This window comes from Mercenaria mercenaria, chromosome 7 (genome assembly GCF_021730395.1).
Source record: "Mercenaria mercenaria strain notata chromosome 7, MADL_Memer_1, whole genome shotgun sequence".
Taxonomy (NCBI): Eukaryota; Metazoa; Mollusca; class Bivalvia; order Venerida; family Veneridae; genus Mercenaria; species Mercenaria mercenaria.
In genome coordinates, this window is record NC_069367.1 from 15827808 (window position 1) to 15849763 (window position 21956).

Consider the following 21956-nt stretch of genomic DNA (forward strand, 5'->3'; position numbering starts at 1 on the left):
TCATTGTACATGGTTTAATGACTCAAGGGGGAACACTTTTTTAGATGTTTGCAACACAAACTTTTAAGAACTTTATGTGTATTTTTCACATAGTGAAGGACCATAACTCTGGCCTAGCTGGGTAAAATCCCAAAGAGAACTTCTGTTGCAAAACTTCATGGGCTATAAAACACTCCACTAATGTTTTATGACTCTAGGGCATACACTTTTTGATATATGAGTGACAACTTTTATGCCTTTTATGTACCGTACATAATCGCTTATAAGACGCATTTTTAGGAGTCATATTTCCAGTCCATTAAGAGTGGGACGCGTCTTATAAGCGCATACTACAAGGAAATTTAAAGAAAATCTTAAAAAATCTTCAATATGCAGCTCAGTACATCTTTATTTCTGTCACTGCAAACCGCTACTTTTGTTTTTCGGCAGCCATTTGCATAGTAGTGATAAAATCTGTAACGGCACGTACCGTATTTTGGCCCGCTATAAAAATCGATATTAATTTATTTGACGATTCAGAAGTATATTATTTTATAAATGTATTTTTTTCCTTTTAAAACACCAGAATATATTGGCTTTAAATTAACTTGTAAATTGTAATGGACATTAACTGAACATAGAAATATTTTCACAGCCCGCAAACCGAAAATAATTAAAAGTTAATTGGCGCCAATTACAGAGAACTGTTTTAGGGTGTTAATTGTTAAAATACACTCGTTATGAAATATTTGATGCTTCAAATCCGCAAATAAACAGCTTTGTGATTGACACTGATTGATGTCGAACTTTGGCATCTTCAAAGAATGGCCAACGGAAGTTATTCTGGACTAATCTTCTTGCCAAGTGACGGGCATGTAGAGATGCCTAGCTACTCGAAACTCGAATGTGATTGGGTAATATATCGAAGTGGGCATACCTGCATTTGACTGGCAGATGTCAAGCTATGATTGACTGACAGTCATGTCATCATTTGACAGCCCAGTAATAAAATCGGCGATATTATTTCGGCCGATTTGTAGACGTAATTTCACCATTTCCCAGTAGTTAAAATGTATTTTATTATGTACAAAAAAGGATCTTAAAACATTCTGTTTAGTTTTACGTTTTCTTGAATAATCTTGGTGAATAACGTCAATCATTTCTAGATGTATTTTCGCCGGATCTTGGTAATTCAAATGCATTCTATCATACATAAAAATGCATTTTAAAATACTTTATTTTATTTCGTTGAGTAACTTGGGCAAATATCGTCAAAATTTTGGTCGATATATAGACGTAATTTCGCCGTTTCCTAGGAGCTAAAATGTATTTTATTACATATAAAAAAGGATTTTCGTTTTATTAAACAAAGTATTGAATAATCTTGGTGAATAACGCCAATCTTTTCTAGACGTATTTTCGCCGATTCTTGGTTATTCATATGCATTTTATTATACACAAATTTAAAATATATTTTTAAAAATACTTTATTTTATTTCATTCTGTAACATCGGCAAATATCGTCAAAATTTCGGCTGTTTTGTAGACGTACGTTCTCCGTTTCTAATTCATTTCAATGTGTTTATCACAGAAAAATAATTGTATATAAGCTAATTATATATTTTAACATTTAATATGACGATTTCTACCATTTTATTTTTCCCAAAAACACAGAATGTTTGAAAAATAATGCATTTCTACAAATATTTGACATTGTTGATATAAACAAGAGCTGTCTCCATAGGACGACACATGTCCCCGATGGCAATTTGAATGAATAGTTATGGCCGATGTTAGAGTTTAGGACCTTTGACCTACGGACCTGGGTCTTCCGCGCAACACGTCGTCTTACTGTGCCACACATAGTTATTTTAAAATCCATTCATGAATGACCAAGATATGGACCGGACATGCCCATCATTGCACTATCATGAAATATGACCTTTAATGTCTAAGTGTGACCTTGACTTTTGAGCTACGGACCTTGGTCTTGCGCTCGACATGTCGTCTTACTGTGGTACACATTCATGCCAAGTTATTTGAAAATCCATCCATGGATGACAAAGATATGGACCGGACACGAATGCACTATCATGAAAAATGACCTTTAACGTCTAAGTGTGACCTTGACCTTTTAGCTACGGACCTGGGTCTTGCGCGCGACACGTCGTCTTACTATGGTACACATTCATGCCAAGTTATTTGAAAATCCATCCATGGATGACAAAGATATGGACCGGACAAGAATGCACTATCATGAAAAATGACCTTTAACGTCTAAGTGTGACCTTGACCTTTTAGCTACGGACCTGGGTCTTGCGCGCAACATGTCGTCTTACTGTGGTACACATTCATGCCAAGTTATTTGAAAATCCATCCATGGATGACAAAGATATGGACCGGACACGAAAATTGCGGACAGACTGACAGACGGTTCAAAAACTATATGCCTCCCTTCGGGGGCATAAAAAAAAGAACGCTTCTTATACGAGGGTTAGTGGAAAAGACCCCAGATTGCACGTCCAATGTCGGGATGCATCTTATAAGCGGGTGCGCCTTATATGCGAGAACGCACAGTATATAGATTTACTAAGTCAAGAGCCATAACTCTGGTCTGACTGAGTGATATCTCTAACAAAACCTCAGATGCACAACTTCTCATGTTGAGTAGTTACTCCTGTAATATTTCATAATACTGGGTTAAATACTTTTTGAGATACATGCAACACAAACTAAGGCCCTTTTTATGCCTATTTTTGACTAAGTCAAGGGCCATAACTCTGGTCTGACTGTGTGAGATCCAAATCAAAACACCTGGTGCACTGTGAGCTTCCCATGCAGAATAACAATCCTGTGAGGTTTGATGACTCTGTGTCAAATATTTGATATATGAACAACACAAATTCAGATGGATGTATGGTGGGATGGAAAGATGGTCACTCTTTTGTTCTTTTTGTTGTTCTTTTAGCCACCCAAAAGAAAAATAGCCACAATAAAGCTTATGGAATGAATGCCATCAAAGAAAAGGTACAGTTACCTATTGTTCCTATAGCCGCAAAAGTATGCAAATGTGGGCTCGGAAAGGACTGATGGACAGACGGAAAAGGGCAATCCCAAGTGCCCCACCACACAAAACAAAGGGGGATATCCCTACACCTTTTAACAAGATTATGAGTTTTACATGTAACTGACATCTATTGTTTCAATTTGTTTTTGTCAAAAGGAGGAAATCAGCTGAAAAAGGAACAACTCACTTACTTATCATGTAATCTGTTTTTGTTGATTTTAGTAAAGCACTGACAAATTTACAGGTCATATAACTTTTCAGCTTCTCATACCACAGGACTAGTTTAACCTTTCACAAACCAGCTGGATGCGACATAGCTATGTTGAACTGAATGGGAACTCGCACTACTTTATCTAGGGAATGACCAATGTATTTCTTTTGTCTTGACAAAAATATAAACTGTTTTCTGCCATACCAGAGCAATTAAGCATTTCTGTCACGAAACATCACCAAAACCCTGTCTCAATAACGATTACTTCAAACTGTATTTCTATAGGTCGCAAATTTCATTACAACCCAAGTGAAAATCAAATAAACAGAAGGATGTTTCCAGACTAAACAAATAAGAAAACAAAAAAACATCTTATCTCTGGTTAAAGTTTGAAAAGACAGCTTTCAAGCTGCAAAGCAGCAATCGTATAAATATTTGATGTATTAATACAAAAGGGTTGTCACTGCAGTTTAATATGATCAAGTCACGTTTCACAGTAATAAATCGATCTACTTCAAACTTACAACTGAAGTTCATCATGATCGACCACATTATATGACACAAGGGCCATAACTACGGTACCAAATTTTGTGAATTATGCACTCTTTGTACTTGAATTTCAGATTTTAATTTTGATGCACTTTAACACTGTGTTGGATATTACTTAATGCATTTGATTCCACATCAATACCCATATCAAATGACCAAAGGGCCATAACTTTGCCCAAATATGCATAAATTGTTCCCCCTGTTTACTTACAGCACTTTCACTTGTATGTCTTTGTTGTTTTTTAATGGATTTCATTAAAACCTTAAACAATTGTTCCTCACCATTACCTACATCGTAAACCATTGACAAATGGTCAGTAATTATGTCACCAGTATTTTGTTAATTATGCCCCCTGTTTTTTTTTTAAATTTTAGGATACTGTTCTGATCAGCTTTGTCTCTGTTATTACTCAATGGATTTGATTTACTCTTGATACAGATTCTCTACCATACTGTACTGTTTCACTATCCAACATCAAAACAGTCTATGGCTTTGTATCCTCTGACAGTTCTTTTTAATTTTAACTAAAATCACAATAATTATGGTCAATTAGTGACCTTTAGCACTGATCTTTCAACCTGGCCCCGTGTTCACAAAACATTTTTCGGTCTCAGCTGAATTTGAGTTTGAAATTTTTATATCAGTTTTTCTAAAACTTCAAAGTAAAACTGCAACTGAGACTGACCATAAATAATGAAAAGACACTTGAAAATAGTTATTTACTTAAAACTTAGTTTTAAATATGCTATTTAGATATAAATGACAAATAAACTTTCGTTATCAAACTCAGCTGAGACTGAAAATGTTTTGTGAACACGGGGCCTGGCTTTTAAGCTCTTTATGTTGTCTAATCACCTCCTACTTGATATAACCAGCAAGCTTCTGGTGGTATGATTTGACATCAACAGTTTTGTTGATCCACATTTTTCAACTAACGTCCCAATTCAAAGTATGATATACAGTAACTCATTTGGCATTATTGTATTATTTTCTCCAAATAATTATTTGAGCTGTTTCATGCATATGTTAGCAGCATTTCAGTTATTACTGGTACCTTTATATTGTTTGCTTTCATGGCAGTCCTTATCAGTAGTATTATTGAATCTAAATGATCCTGAGATACTTTTGGGTATACTATTTATCTATTGAATTTTTTCTAACTACACAGTTAAATTACATTATTACAATTATTACAATTTTTTTTATAATAGTAATATAACATTAATATATGGAATTCATTTACACAAGAGCTCGCAGAACACGAAATGCCCACCCCCTCACCCCACCCCACCCTTGATAAATTCAGTACTTGCATAAGACAGAAATTATTTGCTCACTGTAAAAGAAATGTGACCTTGACCTTTGACCTATTGACCTCAAAATCAACAGTGGTCATCTGCTGGTCATGATCAACCTCCCTATTAAGTTTCGTGATCCTAGGTCCAAGCATTCTCAAGGTAATGTTCTGGGTCAATGTGACCTTGACCTTTGGCCTACTGACCTCAAAATCTATAGGGGTCATCTACTGGTCATGACAAACCTCCCAATTAAGTTTCATGATCCTGGGCCCAAACGTTCTCAAGTAATAGTCCGGAAATGGTTTAACTGTTCCAGGTCATTGTAGACTTACTGACCTCAAAATCAATAGGGGTCATCTGCTGGTCATGATTAACCTCTCTATCATATTTCATGATCCTTGGCCGAAATATTCTTCAGCTATTGTCCGGAAACCGTTTAATTGTTCCTGGCCAATGTGACCTTGAACTTTGACTTAATGACCTCAAATTCAATAGGGGTCATCTGCTGGTCATGACCAACCTCCCCATCAATTTTCCAGATCCTAGGCCCAAGCGTCCAGAAACCGTTTTACTGTTCCTGGTCACTGCAACCTTGACCTTTGACCTATTGACCTCAAAATCAACAGTGGTCATCTGCTGGTCATGATCAACCTCCCTATTAAGTTTCGTGATCCTAGGCCCAAGCATTCTCAAGGTATTGTCCGGAAAGGGTTTAAATGTTCTGGGTCAATGTGACCATGACCTTTGGCCTACTGACCTCAAAATCTATAGGATTCATCTACTGGTCATGACAAACCTCCCAATTAAGTTTCATGATCCTGGGCCCAAACCTTCTCAAGTAATAGTCCGGAAATGGTTTAACTGTCCCAGGTCATTGTAGACTTACTGACCTCAAAATCAATAGGGGTCATCTGCTTGTCATGATTAACCTCTCTATCATATTTCATGATCCTTGGCCGAAACATTCTTCAGCTATTGTCCGGAAACCGTTTAATTGTTCCTGGCCAATGTGACCTTGAACTTTGACTTAATGACCTCAAATTCAATAGGGGTCATCTGCTGGTCATGACCAACCTCCCCATCAATTCTCCAGATCCTAGGCCCAAGCGTCCAGAAACCGTTTTACTGTTCCTGGTCACTGCAACCTTGACCTTTGATCTACTGATCTCAAAATCAATAGGGGTCATCTGCTGGTGATGACCAACCATCTTATAAACTTTCACGATCCTAGGCCAAGCATTCTTGAGTTATCATCCGGAAACCATTTAACTGTTCCGGGTCACTGTGACCTTAAACTTTGATCTACTGACGTCAAAATCAATAGGGGTTATCTGCTGGTCATGACCAATCTCCCTATCACTTTTGATGATCCTAGGCCAAAGCATTCTTGAGTTATCATCCTGAAACTGTTTAGGATCACTGTGACCATGACCTTTGACATACTGATCTCAAAATCAATAGGGGTCATCTGCTGGTGATGACCAACCTCCCTTTCCACTTTCATGATCCTAGGCCCAAGCATTCTTGAGTTATCATCTGGAAACGGATTGGTCAACATTCCGACCGACAGACATCTGCAAAACAATATACCCCTCCTTCTTCGAAGGGGGGGGGGGGGGGCATAGTAAATATTGTTCTTATAAGTTACTATAGGTTCTGGACTTAAAATATATACAATTAAAATAGTGCGCCAAATGTAATGTCATTATATAACTCTAGTATACGCCTTAAGAACTACTTCAATACGAAAACTATAGTTTTCTTTTTTTTAACTATAATTCTATTATCCTATGCACATTAATATACAAACTCTTATGTCAATACTTTGAATGATTTTTATGTTATGTTCCAGACAAGAAACAATTGACAGATGGTTAGGGAGACACATGGGCCATCCCTATTTTCCAAAATGGACATACAGGGCACTAGACAACTTTTGGGGACCTGGTACCCATACCCTCAGGAAGGTGAATTTTTCGTTGTTTCAAAAGAGAAAGGGGAAATTTTTAACCATATATATTTACTACTTTTCACACTTATTATTTTCAGTCATTTCTAACTAATGTAACTATATTGCAGTAGTAACCTTCCTTAGAGGCACTATAATTAATATAACTTGAAAGAGAGTTGACATATCTAGTTGTGATTTTCTTCTGAGAAAGGGGAAAAATACATATTATTTTAAGAGGGGAATGGGACCCATATTCGGCCCTAAGAATGGCCAAACGAGTGCCCTAACATATAAATTCTCCCCTCACCTTTTTACAGAAACATTTGTAAGATAATCTAGCAACTGAATTATAACGGCCTAAGATGAATTTTCCCCCGTGACACTGCTTTCCGGTAGAATGTTTTGGAATTAAAATCTGCATTATTTTGAATCTGTTATTTGATAGATGATGTTTGCTGTTAAATTTACCTTGAAACTGCCATTTATATCGTATATATCATCAGATTGTTATTGTATCTAACCTAGGAGCAATATCGATTTTTGATGTCATTTTCGGTCTAATCTTCTCATTATATCATTAACACTTAATGCAAAATTTTCTATTTCCACCAGTACCTTAATATAATACTTCATCAACTTAATAGACAGCTTTTGTTGAGCCACCTACCACATACTGCGGTAACTGCTAGCATTTACCATTTACCGTATTACTGCCACAAATCACATGACTGAATTTTTTTTTTTTTGTTATCTTGTTTCCACTGTTTTGAAAAAATAAATTACCAATGCAACATCATTGGTAGTCTGGAAACAGACTAGACAATCTTGTATAAGTTTTCTAAACTGTTTTTTTTTTATTTTCTTATTTTGCTTCTAGCGCTACTCTCTTAAAGTAATTTCTCTCTTAACCCTTATGTATTGAGAGGAAAAGGGGAATAATTATACAAATTTTGAACTGCCTCAGGAGTTACCTCCTAGGGTCAAAATACAGACTGCATCATTCACTACTGCATGCTGTGAAAAAAAAATCTATGATCAAAGGCCTGAAGGGCCTGAGTCGGCTAATGATTGATGTACTGACAGTATAGTCTACCAGTTTCAGTTTTTTTTTAGTTTTTTCCCCAACTAAAGAGAGATTTTGTTACAATAAATGAAATGAACATTCGGTCGATGCCTTGTAAAACTTTGATTGACATTATACAAGTATTTAAACCCAATATATTTCTCTAAAATTGAAGAATGGTTCGCAGAAATAAAAATGTTGAAAGTACAAACTACAATTTGACAGCTGACACTAAGATACTGCCCATGACTTTATTTTCCAGTAAACATTTGCCTCCGGCATTGCCAAAAGAGGCAATTATTGGCAGGTATATATTCGCACATGTGACAATTTATAATATTAAAATTTTACAGCGTGGATTGCCACATACAATTTGTAACGGATGGACGAAAGAACTGATATTTTACAGATATTATAATGGGCCTGGCGATAGCCTTGTCATATGTTAGATATTGTTCAATCATATTATAAGTGATGTCAATTTAAAGTATACTTACTTTTGCGTTTAGAGATACTTGTATGTAAATGTTGCTGAGTGTCAATATATAGTGTAACCGATATTAATAAATGCAGTTCTTTTTTAGTTAAAACTATCATTTATTCTATTTCAGACTTGTTAACCCCTTAAAAATCATGTCTGTTATCCCGAAGTCCATCCACTTTCAATTATCCATTTTGATTCATGTAGACAGACAGGCCCAGACTGGGCAGAAAAAAATGTTTGAGCCATTTTTACGTGGTCGGTAGCAGGGTGGGTGTGGGGAGGGGAGTTTCTTTCCGCTTTAAAGAGTCAGATTTTGAAATGGACATTGCGGCAGGTGGTAAAAGGGCAAATGTATCAAACTGTAAAGTGGCAATATGGGGGAAGGGTGTGGGAGGATACCCCCTCCTGCAAGAAGGGTTTGAGGTATTACCACAAGAAATGTTTGAATATGTAGACCCTTGATACAGCCTTTGGTGCGACTTTAACTGAAAATCTTCTGTTTCAATTTCTAAATATTACCTAGATTCTTTCTAGTATTACAATATCCAAAGTATGACTGTCACTTCATCTTTTTACTTTCAGATCATGCCTCAGGACTAGAATATGAGTCTGATATAGATTATTGTAGGTGTAATAAAAATAAATTCTAGAATCATTTCTGTTACAATAATATTTATCATGTATGTTACTTGAATGTTAAAATTTCATAACACAGCTCTATATTTACCCAAAATATTATATCCGGATACGATTACACTTTTCTCCAGTTTCAAAAATATATTTTACAAATTGTGATGATACGAAGACATTTAGCAGCAATTGGCAGTATCTGACATTGAAGTTTACGGTTAAATTACCTCTTATTTAAATCTTTTCATAAAAACGTTATTTCGTTTCGTCAAAGCAGCCAAACATAGACGATCTACTTTCGATTTCAAAAACTACAAGAAAATACAATTTAATGTTTCGCCGATTTGTTTATTTCTCGAATAATCAGAAATAAAATCATTTTTAATATCAGTAGTACCTAAACAAACCAGTAAGAGCTTCTTCTTCCGATAATTTTATTTGTTTACTGACTGCAAAATTCAACCCACGCAAAGTCGTAGAAGCGTTGTTATAAACAGGTCACGCGTGTTCGCCGACAAGTGTCCAGAATGTAGTTAGAATTCATCCGCGAAGTCTCGCGGAAGAATTAACGTACTGCACATATCTTATTCGGGTCATTTAAAATGAAGCTGTCATAATTCAATTTCATCGATGTGGTAAACTCTTTGATAAGAGACATTCAAATGCTTTCAGAGATACCCACTCAATAAAATACTAGCAGTATGTTCTGGAACTATATTTTATCTTTCGCTGGATGTTACGCAAGCTTTGTAAGTCTGCGCAATTCATAAAATGCACAGCGCAATAAATTTGTTATTTACGCAATGATTTTAAAGATTATTTTTTTAAACGGACAGGGTAACAAATGGATAATTTGGCTAAAAAGTTAATATGCAGTTTTTATTTGAATTTGTGAACATCATATTTGCTATTTTGTGACAAAAGGGCATAATATTCGTCACCATAATCATATGCGCAAATGTATTACCAAATCCCGCAGAATCGTTATGCGTGTTTATGCTTAATGAGTTACCTCGGAAGAAAATACGTGGCTTTATTCGAGTATTGCACAATTACAAGTCATAAATATGACAGATTACATCGTATACTGGTCATGGCAAATAGGATTGATAAAAATGAACTTCATTCGATCAATGAACTCTTTGAAATTAGAGACAATCTAAGGGAACTACATCACTTCGCTGTGTTGTGAGGCCATTTAAGAATGAGAAATCGTGCGATAGCAAGGACTCGTCAAACGCTTGACAGCGTTTAGCCGACTCAAAAAAAATACCGAAGGTCTTACATCTTTTTAAATAAAGCTACCATATTTAATACAAAAACACACAAGTCTTTTCAAATGTAATATCCATGAAATTCATCGCTGCTATATATGGCAAATTTTCTGAAATCAGGCTCATTAAAATGGACAAATACAGTATGTTTTTACTGAACTTGCTCTATTAATGTTCATTATTTCCCTATAAAGACACTGAATACAGGGTAATCCTAATACCATTATGGGACATTAAAAAGGTCAAAATTAGTATTAATGCAGCAATGTCATTGTCTCAGTCAAAAAAGCAGAAAGTCATAATTATATGCTGCAAGACTTGTAAGTAGAGAAAACATTATATGGTGCAGATATATATATATCTGAGATTTCCTGGTTTTTATCTCTTTCTCTACACATTTACTGATCCGTTTTTGTTGGGTTTACCGATACATTTTTAGATCATATGGAGACTTTCCAGCTTTGATGGTGGAGGAAGATACCAGGTGCCCTTACATGCAGGCACAAGGGTAGAACCACTAACCTCCCATATTTAGTCAGCTGGATTGCTTCCTCTAATGAAAATTTCAATGCCTCTAGTGAGGCTCGAATCCTGACGATGAGGGGCAAGTGATTCAAAGTCAGACCTTATCCATTCGGCCACAGAAGCCACTATAGAATTAGACTGAAGTCAAAAGATTTAGATAAAAGCTCAGTACATTGTAGTCACCAAAATGCATACAAGTTGTACAATCAACAATTCAATGTCTGAACTAAAGCTAGCAACAAGAAAATACAACAGCTACTGTGTAAATACTGCATTTCTGAGAATGAATTAAGATTCCAGAGGAGTTGAGCTAGAAACAATCTAGTACATCATCATCATCATCAGAAATAAATTAATCAGACTTAGAATATCCCGGAGTGCATAGTTACCAAATACTGCTTCAATGGTCTGCAAAGAACTGTCTCAGAGAAAATACGCATGAAAGAATCTCCGCTGACAAATTGATTGATAATCAATTCAGAATAGCAGAAAATCTAGTCCACTTATTTGGACTTCACTTCAATCTTTGACTGGTGACAAAATCTTAGCAGCAAGTTAAACAAGTGTTGTCAGAGGAGACAGCGCATTCTTCTATTTCCATCAGGGTGTATCTGAGATCTTCTATTTCGATCAGGGCGTATCTGAGAAAACTACAACAATCCCTGGAGTGATCGCCGATGTTAATATGCCAATAGAAATCCTACAGGTAGGTGATACCCTGTAAGTATGAAATCACAACCTTGCCTGCTATATTTCTGAAATGGACTGGTCCATCATTCAATTTGGGCAATTACTAAAATATTCAAAGGGTGTTCACTGAAAATTTACTGACTGAATAGTGAGCAGTACAGACCATGTGCAGGCTGATCTTGCTCTGCACTGATCGCCATGGCAGAATCACTTGCTGCTAGCAGGCTAAATGTTTATAACCGAAACCTGTCTTACAGGTCTACTACTGGTAGACATCAAGCAAACAACTCAGACACAACATTCAGCTTTGCTTTCATATTCTTTGACTGAGAACTACTGATTTCAGCCTCGCCTACCAATACCATTTCCTTCTGTATCAATAAATCCAATTAGTTCTGCTAAATTCAATTAGTGATTGAATTGATTACGGGCGTAAATCTGGCTTTTTTCATCGATCTTCACTTGTTGATGTATGAAACATGCTATCTTGTCACACCCACAAAGTGACACTTTAGTAATTAGAATCATCGCTAAATAAGTTCAGCAACTAGACCTGAAAGAAAAGGTCATCAATATATTCCAGTCATTCTTTGTACCATGTAAGAATCTTTCATCAGTTTCCAACAAAGACCATTTGAGTGAAGGCGACAATGGCCATGCTTACAATAAGGCAAAAGAAACCACCATATTGGATCAGAATTACAGCACTTTGTGCTCAGGAGAGCTAAAATGCAAAGAAGAGTTATGGAACCTGTGCATTTCATGTCAGATCATCACAATAAATAAGTGTGTGAAGTTTCAATTCATTCCTATTAGTCAGGGGGTACAAAAACTGCTATTTAGTTGAAAAAGGGGTATAATTTTGTAAAAAAAAAAAGAAAAAAAAAAGCAAAACAGAGTTATGGAACCTGTGCAATGTAAGTCAGTTTATCACAGTGAATAAGATACTTTCCCACTACTGGTTACTGAGATACCAGCTTACATACAAAAACTTAACCAAATCGTGACGCCAACGCCGACACACAGGTGAGTCCAATACTAGCTCTCCCTGTTCTTCAAATAGTCGAGCTAAAAACTTGAATACATGTTGCAAGAATAAAATAATTGCCATATATGTTTGAAGCATTTTTAAAGTCTTTAAATGTATATTAAAAAATATTCAAAAAATTTTCTTCAATTTAGTTTGATTGTTTTGGTTTTAGAGCCATTTTTCAACAATATTTCAGCTATTAAATGGTGGGCACAGGGCCTCCTCTGCCATCCGACAATGTTACCAAATGCTACAAATTCAAAGAACTAGCTACAGATTTTTGAAAGTGACAACAAGAATTTTATTAAAATGTGGCCAAATTTCTGCTATTCAGCTTCAATTTGACAGTTTCTCTCAAAAAGTGGCTACAACTTTCTGAGGTCCGGTGGAGGCCCTGTGGACAGATAGCCTAACCTGTATTCTTGGATTCTGTACCAGTTCTCCATAAGTAAATGACAACTTTTTCACATGAATCTGAGGTGGACAACCAATAATTTCAGATACTGATGACCAACAATTTCAGGCATTAAGTCTTTCATCAAGTTGTCAGGTATAACATATGTCTCCCCTGGAGATTTTATCCAGACTGGGCAACCTATAGATCTGTGTTCTCCTCAATGTGTTCACCCTGATTCTGAACAAGACTGAACAAGATACTTCATTCCTGATAAAACATACCAGAAACTAAGAAACTTTGTGATAAGACAGTGCACAAGACTTTCATCAAAGAATTATTTCACATGTTATTTTCAGCCTCATATATCCAGGTCATACACAGTCTGGAATCCATCCTGCCAGCAACTATCATATTGTTATTACCAGTGAGATGAGGCAAAAGAAATCAAATTATCTTAACAAGCATGTACCAATCATTGTCTAGAGCAGAAAAACATCAGATGAAGACATTGATTGTAGAAAATCTAATTTATAAATGTGTCCAACGCTGTACCTAATGACAACTTGTTTCACAGAAGACCCTGAAGGCTTTACTAACAACAAAAGTTATAATTTACAATTCTATACCGTCAGAATTTTGCATTCAGAAAGATAACAGGACATATTCGTGATGTGGAAATGGTCAGCCAGTAGCAATCACCGAAAGACATGACAATCACAGTAAAACTAGAATGTCCTCCCACAGTACTATAGTACATCCAGCCACAGTATTATGGTAATTTAACTAGGATCTCCAAGCAGTATTACAGTATGCCCTTGCACAACCTTTACAATTTAACTAGGATGCAACGGCACAGTACTATGGTACATTCCAAGAGAGTGCACCTGGGTTGAACCACCAACCTTCCGTAAGCTAGTTGGATGGCTTCATCACATGATGAATTCAACGCCTCGAGTGAGGCTCCAACCAACATCGATGAGGGGCAAATGATCTAAAGTCAACAACCTTAACCACTCCACCATGGAGGCCCCTTTCTTGTCTGTATCTCAGATACTATCTGTCGTATTATATCATATGCATGAAACGCTTTTCAAGAGAACTAAGGCTAAAATGTCCCAAGAGTAACACAATTTTGTTACTTGATATTAAAAAGAACTGAAAATAAAAAGATAAATTATTATATATATATAAAAATATACCCAGCAAATGTATAATGTATGGCATGATAGAAATCTATAGGCTATTTACAAACAATCAACTAAACAACTAGTTGTCGAAAAACTTAACTATGATGTATACCAACCAGTGCTACGTTACCACTGATCTAAACATCAAGATTTGCAATACCGATACAATTATGGTTCTTTTAAGTCTGTCATGTGTACTTAACTTATAAAGCAATTTAAAGATTTGTAATCATTTGAGCCGCACCATGAGAAAACCAACATAATGCGTTTGCGACCAGCATGGATCCAGACCAGCCTGCGCATCCGCGGAGTCTGGTCAGGATCCATGCTGTTCACTTTCAAAGCCTATTGCAATTAGAGAAACCGTTAGCGAACAGCATGGATCCTGACCAGACTGCGCGGATGCGCAGGCTGGTCTGGATCCATGCTGGTCGCAAACGCATTATGTTGGTTTTCTCATGGCGCGGCTCATTTGTATTTTTTCTCATCTGTCATCTGTATTACATTTTTAAATGTGTTACTGTTCATATACATCAGGAGCTTAGTTATAGTAAACAAGGTCATTGCCTAAAGTGTCTCGCTCAAAGGAGATAGATGCAAAATGAATTTTAAAACCATCTTCTATTGTATCTGTAACAATTTTTTGAAAAGTTGTCATTTTTGTGAATTTTCAAAGGCTGATTTCTTCAAGGTCACTAGGGGGACCAGGACTCACCATGGGGGATGTAATATGAGTTTATGAACCATCATACAAGGTTTCAAAGCAATATCTCTTAACGATTTTTGAGACATGTCATTTTGGCAAATTTTCAAAAGCATAAAAAAAATAGTGATAATTTCTTCAAGGCCAAGGTCACTAGGGGAGCAGGTTTTTGAGCCATCCTACAAGGTTTCAAAACAATATATGTAATGGTTTTCGAGACATTGTCATTTTTGTGAATTTTCAAAGGTGTAAAATAAAGCCTCCAGAATTGTGATTGTTTAGAATCGTTTCCACTAAAAGTGGGCGAGACAATTAATATATTAATGTAGCATAATATTATCATCTTCAGTCCTTGGTTTCCGATGTCCGAGCAATGTCTAACAGCAGAATGAGGCCAGCTGTGTAGTAGGTAAGGTGCTAGCTATGGCTTAAGCTGCAGGTCATCAGTCAAAACACATAAAAACTTAGCATTACAGAGAACTGGAGATAATCAACGAAAATGAAAATATAGTCAACCAAGAGTTATTCCCCTTCATATTAAATATATATATAGAAAACAAAATACATCTGAAAAAACCCTGGTGGTATATGGTAAATGGGGACAGAATAATGGCTGTACAGGAGAAAACATTGTCACTTTTCAAATCAATAATTCGATAATTAATATATCTCTAAAATAACCTTTATATCACTTCTTCTATACAGATAAGTTACTGACTGAAAAGCTTACAGTAAGTAATTACTACAAATAGGAACAAAAATGAGCTGAACAATATTTACATTAAATTCCGACCTCCCTGCTATCTGGTATTCATTTCTACTCTCATCTACCATGCTAAATCACAACTCAAAATAGCCACTATGCTGAATATCAGAATCAGATAACCACAGGCCTAATTATCAAGTGGTTTAAAGGCCTCTGTCTTGACCAGGATTCCATGTTACAGACTTCTGATATTTAAATTAGAGGCTTAACACATAATACACACTTACTTTCCAATCACATCTTGTAGTTCATAGACATCATCAAACAACACCTCGTCTTCTGCCATCCCTAAAATAAAAGATAAAAACTTCAGTTTTGTAAACACTTCACATTCTGGTAGAGTTGTCTCCCTTTATCTAAATAATGATATACTGATATTATGACATTGGTCAGGCAATCTATATTGATACAAAATCTTTCAAAATCAAATCGGAAATATTCCTTAATGAAAATGTAGCTCTCACACCACTTAACAAGGGCTTCAGTGAGATGACTTGGTATCACAGGTCCAATTAACTGCCCAGATACGTAACCAAGCCTTAACAATATAGGTATATGCAGACAAGTGGCCCTGTGAGGTTGTCAAATTTTATGCGAGGAGCCAGTTCATAAATTCTGCTTTCCAAATACAGACCATAATATCGCAAGATGAATTACCTTGAGCAGTTGTTTATTGTGCATCTAATTTCTAAAACTACCAGACAGATACCATTTCATTCCACTATTAAAACAATTAAAGAATGCAGATTTCGAAAAATCCTGTAATTCACACAAACATGGAAGATCCGCTCCACTGATTAAAAAATTTTCAATATAGATCTAAACATAACTGAAATATTAGTATGACATTACGCTGTCATGTGGCAATTAAACTTGACAGGTTTTAATTTGGAATTCCACATATGTATTTTTTAGTTTCAGTTCTTCATCATCAAAATGAGGTGTATCGAGAAACATCTTAAAGCACAGTGGATCAAAGTCGAAAAATATTCTGAACAATCAGTCACTGTGTATAAGAATTCACAAAACAGAGCTTCATTTGCCTAATATAACTGTTCAGTCATTTTTGTTATTTGGTAGTGAATTCTTGGTGTTTTTTGTTTTTGGTAAGTGAATTACCTGGGACTTTACAACTGGAAGCTGGATAAGCAGTGATCTTTTGGGGATTTTCTAAACAACTGTGGCTTTCTGTAGGGGAAAATATAGCGTGATAAATCCCAAAAAGAGGAAAATCCAAATTTCAAACATAGGCACTGGGAATTCATAGAAACAGTCTAACAGACAGTGTCTCCCAGTACTAATTTGCAGGAACTACAATACAAAGTAACATGTAGCACCTTTTGAGAAGTTTATTTTTTGACTCACAACAATGTATTATATTATAAATATAATTTGTTATATTAAGATCTATGCTATCAAACAGAACTACCAAAAGTGACATAATTATGTTTAGATTTTATGCCTTCCATGAATGTTCTGCAATCAATGGATAGAGATTCAAAACTGAATTGTACATTTTTTACAAAATTTGTCTACCCTTCTTCCAAAAAAAAAAAAAAAAAAAAAAATCAAAAGTGAAAGAACACATCAAAACCCTTGAAATTTCAGTCGCGAAAATACGTGACAAAACAAGAAAAACTGCAGTTATCGTTTTCTAAACAAGTGTCCAGTCTGGCTTAAAACTATTCCTTCCCTTCTGATAATTTTTTAGTTCTGCTTCAAACATGCCATTCTCTTAATAAATAGTCTTATTTTCCTTGCCTGAGCACAAAAAATTTAAATGTTACCAGCCAGAAATTTGGACCGTACTTTGACAAACAATACTGTCACATTGGGTTCAGTGCATTTAGATAGATCTAATCAAGCTGAGAAAAACTAAACTGACAAAATTTTGCATTGTTTAAAAAACTCAGGGGTCTAGCTAGGTCCAATTTTTTGGGAGGTCACTTCTCCCTCAAGCTGATTTAGGGAGAAGTGGGGAGACTTTAGGGAGAAGTCAGGGAAGACTTTTCCTACCGCAATGATGTTGAGTGATTCGAAAGGTGGTTGTAATTTTCTTGTTTCTTGATAAAAAGCATTGATGTGACCATTCATTTTCTTAGTTAGATCATTTCCCATACAGTGGTTATTGTTTCGTTTCAAAATTCTGAAAAAAGTCATTTTCAAAATTCAAGCCGATTCTGTAAAAGTAACCCGTCAAATTTTGGTTATATCTTGTATGAAGTGTTTATTATTAACACCGTGTCATTCACCGAGGAATGTCAGTATCTCACTTGAATAAAACTGAAAGTAAACTGTGTAAACTAGAAATACATATTTAAATAAATTCATCGACGGAAGTCAATTTAACGTAGTTAATACATTACATGTTGTTATTTTATCATAGATAACAACTGGAACAACTGATACATATTAGACCTTCCTGATAACAAATAATTGTGTACAATATTCCAATTAATCGCATTGGTTAATCAGCAGTTTCTTTATAAAACATTGTTTTTTTTGCACTCGAACATGTTGACAATAAAACACGAAGTGTCAAAGACGTAAACACGGCACTAATTGGCTGAACACAATCGAATCTGGTGTATCGGATAATTTGATTTGCTTTCACACTTCTCGGGAAAATCTCGCAAGTACCTGAAGTAGGCAGAGCTTAAATTATGCTACCGGCGTGTTTGTGTATTCGACACTCGTTATGGCACCATGCAAATTGTCAAAAGTCCGGGTAGCAGTAATTAGCAAGTGCGGAAACTCAAAGAAAATCGGGCGACTTGCATTTCGCTTTGAGGTTAGATTTGAGCAAAGTTTGAAGTTCAAGAGCGCCTATTTCGCTCAAGTCGCCCACTCGCGAGAGCCCTGAAACTAATCACTTGTTTGGTGATATTTCAGTGATAAAAGTAAACAAGTTTACCCAGGCACAAAGGTGTCATATTTTTATTTTAAATTCTACTTAATCACAGTGTTTAGCTTCTATTTTTTCAACATGTGTGTTAAGATTGTTGGACATAAAGACCGGTATTTAGTTAATCGGTAAACATGCTTTGAATTATAGCATGAAGATACAAACTAACTTGCACTTCAACTGACTGTCCGTGTTTTCTACTTGCTAAAGAAGCAAAACTCATTTAAACCATGAAACTGCTGTGTACTGCAGCCACATGTGTTAGGAATAAACAGCATGACATAATTATCAATCAATGACAGCCAAGACCCATGACCCGTGTTTACCACTTGCTAAAGAATCAAGGATCATTAACCCGCGATTCAGCAGTGTATTGTAGTGACACTTGTCAGGACTAAACACTGTGATGTAATTATCAATAAACAATAATCACTCAGGTCATATTTAGAAACAATTGACATGGTCAGTAGTTGCGGCTCAGACTTCTTTGGATTTAGTATTGAAACGTCAATTTTGTAAAGATATCCACTTTGCATCATGTTGCTTATTACGTTTTATTTTCCTAAAATTCAGATGGTAAAACATAACCTTTCAAAGGAGAAAATATAACTTTTGGGAAAAAGATCGCAAATTTTTGTCCAGGGGAAACAGCCGATAATCGGCTGCAAAATACTGGGAAAAAATCACTGAAGGTATTAGGCAGACCAACAACATGATGGCATACACTGTACATTTATTTCACATTTCAGATTCAAGACCCATTTTGCAGACTGAATGTGCTTTTATGCCTATTCAAGAAATGTGTCCAGCCTGCCTAAGCTGCAGGAAAGCAGAGTACTCCATAGAGGTATGAAACAAAACAAGTGTAGTCCAATTTAACACAGGAATAGCTTAAAAATATGATCAAAGTAAAAGCCTTCCACTTGCAAAAATATTTCCGATTAAAATTAAGTATCTTTAACCCTTTGTGTGCATGCTATGCCTAGTACTAGCCTAGGCTACATGGCAAGTTCAAAGACAAAACTGAAAACGTGAAAGTGTGATGTGTGGCAAAAATGAAGATTTTGTTCACCTTATGGAGACTTGCAACCGAAACTCGTCTGGATATGAATAAGAAAAGTAACTACAGGCGTACTGTCATCACAAAAAATAGCAGTGGTGTCTAATACTGTAAAATTTATTCCAAAAAATATCTCAACTTCTAAACCCGGAAATGTGCAGAATTTTGGGATCGGTGTAAAGTTAAATTTCACCCCGTTAAATTGATTTACAGTCAACTCGTCCCCTAGTCAACACGTCCCCCAGTCAACTCGTCCCCGATTTGGTCATTTCGTCCCCCTCGGAGATTTCAAATTGGTCCTTTCATTTCGTCCCCCCCTTTCGGCCCTCTTTTTAAAACGTATTTTTGAGAAAAAAATCAAAGTATAATAAATTAAGACGGTTTTTTTTCTTTCAAATAAGGATATTTTACGCTAAAAATGTACATAAGTTTTCGTTTGTTTTAAGAACTTTTTTGCTTTAAAAATGATCGATTTAACAAGGAGGATTTTCTGGGTTTTTTTCTGTTTTTTTTTCTCTTTGTTTTTGTAAGTCTGCTATGTTGGATAACATGATTGCTGTTTAAATGTCCGTATTTGATGCTGCTTATTTTCAAACTCTTGCATAAGATTAAACTTTTTATTAAACTTTTTTATTAAACTTTTTTTATAACAAATACTTTCCTCACTCCAATCTACTATTAACACATTTAATTCTACTAGGGGAAAATTTTGACACATTTCATTCAGTCAATCAACAACTTCTCATGCAATTAAATACCATTAACACCTTCCAATCAGCCCAATCAAGGCCTTTTAATGTGATTAATAAACTTTAACACCTCGTATGCAGGTATATGCTCATTCTACTTTCTTTTTAGAAACCACTGTCTCCCTACTTTTGAAGTATTTAAGTATTTTTTTTTAATGACAAAAATGGATATAAAGCATGTTGGTTATTTTTAGTAAAACATATGTGACAGATATTAGTTGTTTATTTATTCTTTATTTAATTTCTAATTAAAACTTTCTTTTATTATGACCAGAGGTAAGGATTTATTGCTCTCTCTATTCTTACTATGATTTTTAAAAAGTTAATTAGATTTTCTAATATATTATATTTAAAATACTAAGGGCATTGTATTTATTTTTTCATATTTTATTTCAGTTAATTGTCTTATATTTTCAGTATATTTCTTTTACTATTTTATCAAACCTAATTATTTAAAGTTAATTATTTCTAATATAACTCCTTCAAAACTCACGATGATTTTAAATAAAAGTTTTCAAAGTCAAAAAAGCAAAAATGCCTAAAATATCAAGGGGGACAAAATTTCTAAAAGGGGGACGAATTGACCAAAAGGGGGACGAGTTGACCAAAATCGGGACGAGTTGACCAAATTTTATCATGAGGGGGACGAAATGACCAATTTTGGGGGACGAAATGACCAAATCGGGGACGAGTTGACTGGGGGACGAGTTGACTAAGGGACGAGTTGACTTGATACCGTTAAATTCGGCCGAAGCTATCCGCACGTTTTCAGTTACGCAGTGGCTAGAGAACCGGAATCGGTTCCCTAGACTACGAACTTATTCGTCCGGAACCGGTTCTCTAAGCAAAATACCGTGCATAGGCTAGGGAACCGGAATTAAATTTCTATGCATAATACTGCCGAAATCCACCTTGTTTCTTGGTAAATGTCATGCATATTATTATCTTAATCTGCGTTTACTGTCTCACAGAGTGTACTCGCCGCATATACACCGTGTCTGCCGTATTCAAATGATATAAACTAGTACGAATAAATGCGTGAAAACTACTTTGCAGTTTTTGAATGTTATTTGCTTTAAACTTGTACTATGTTTAAATTATTTGAATTTAAAACAATATTGGTTTGTATTTGCGTCATTACATGTTTATAGATGAATAAACTAATTTAATTGCCCTTAAAACTTCATACATATTCTTTGATCACTTTAAATACTGATTTGTAACACCTCGGCATTTCACGTTCAAAGATATGTAATCAATACTGAAATTACTTATTTTGTTTTAATCGTTCCTTTTATTGTCTTATACCTTTTAAGTTTAAATTTCAAGTTTATTTCGGCTCTGGACAGTGTCGACGATTTCGCATTCATTCGTACTAGTTTATTTTATAATTCCAATATGGCGAACAGTATGCTGCGAGTTCACTTCTGGAGACAC

General features: G+C 35.4%; 1 protein-coding gene across 10 annotated transcripts in view; it reads right to left on the reverse strand.

The window, feature by feature from the left end:
- LOC123556030 (peripheral plasma membrane protein CASK-like) overlaps positions 1 to 19932 on the reverse strand; it is a 286974-nt gene extending 267042 nt beyond the window's left edge. For all 10 annotated transcript variants that reach the window (XM_053547676.1, XM_053547672.1, XM_053547675.1 and 7 more), the window contains exons 1-2: positions 19783 to 19932; positions 16033 to 16093 (exon numbers count right to left, since the gene is read on the reverse strand). In XM_053547676.1, the coding sequence (XP_053403651.1) occupies positions 16033 to 16091 (59 nt within the window). In that variant the 5' untranslated portion in view covers positions 16092 to 16093; positions 19783 to 19932. The remainder of the gene's footprint in view (positions 1 to 16032; positions 16094 to 19782) is intronic.
- Positions 19933 to 21956: the final 2024 nt, after the last annotated feature.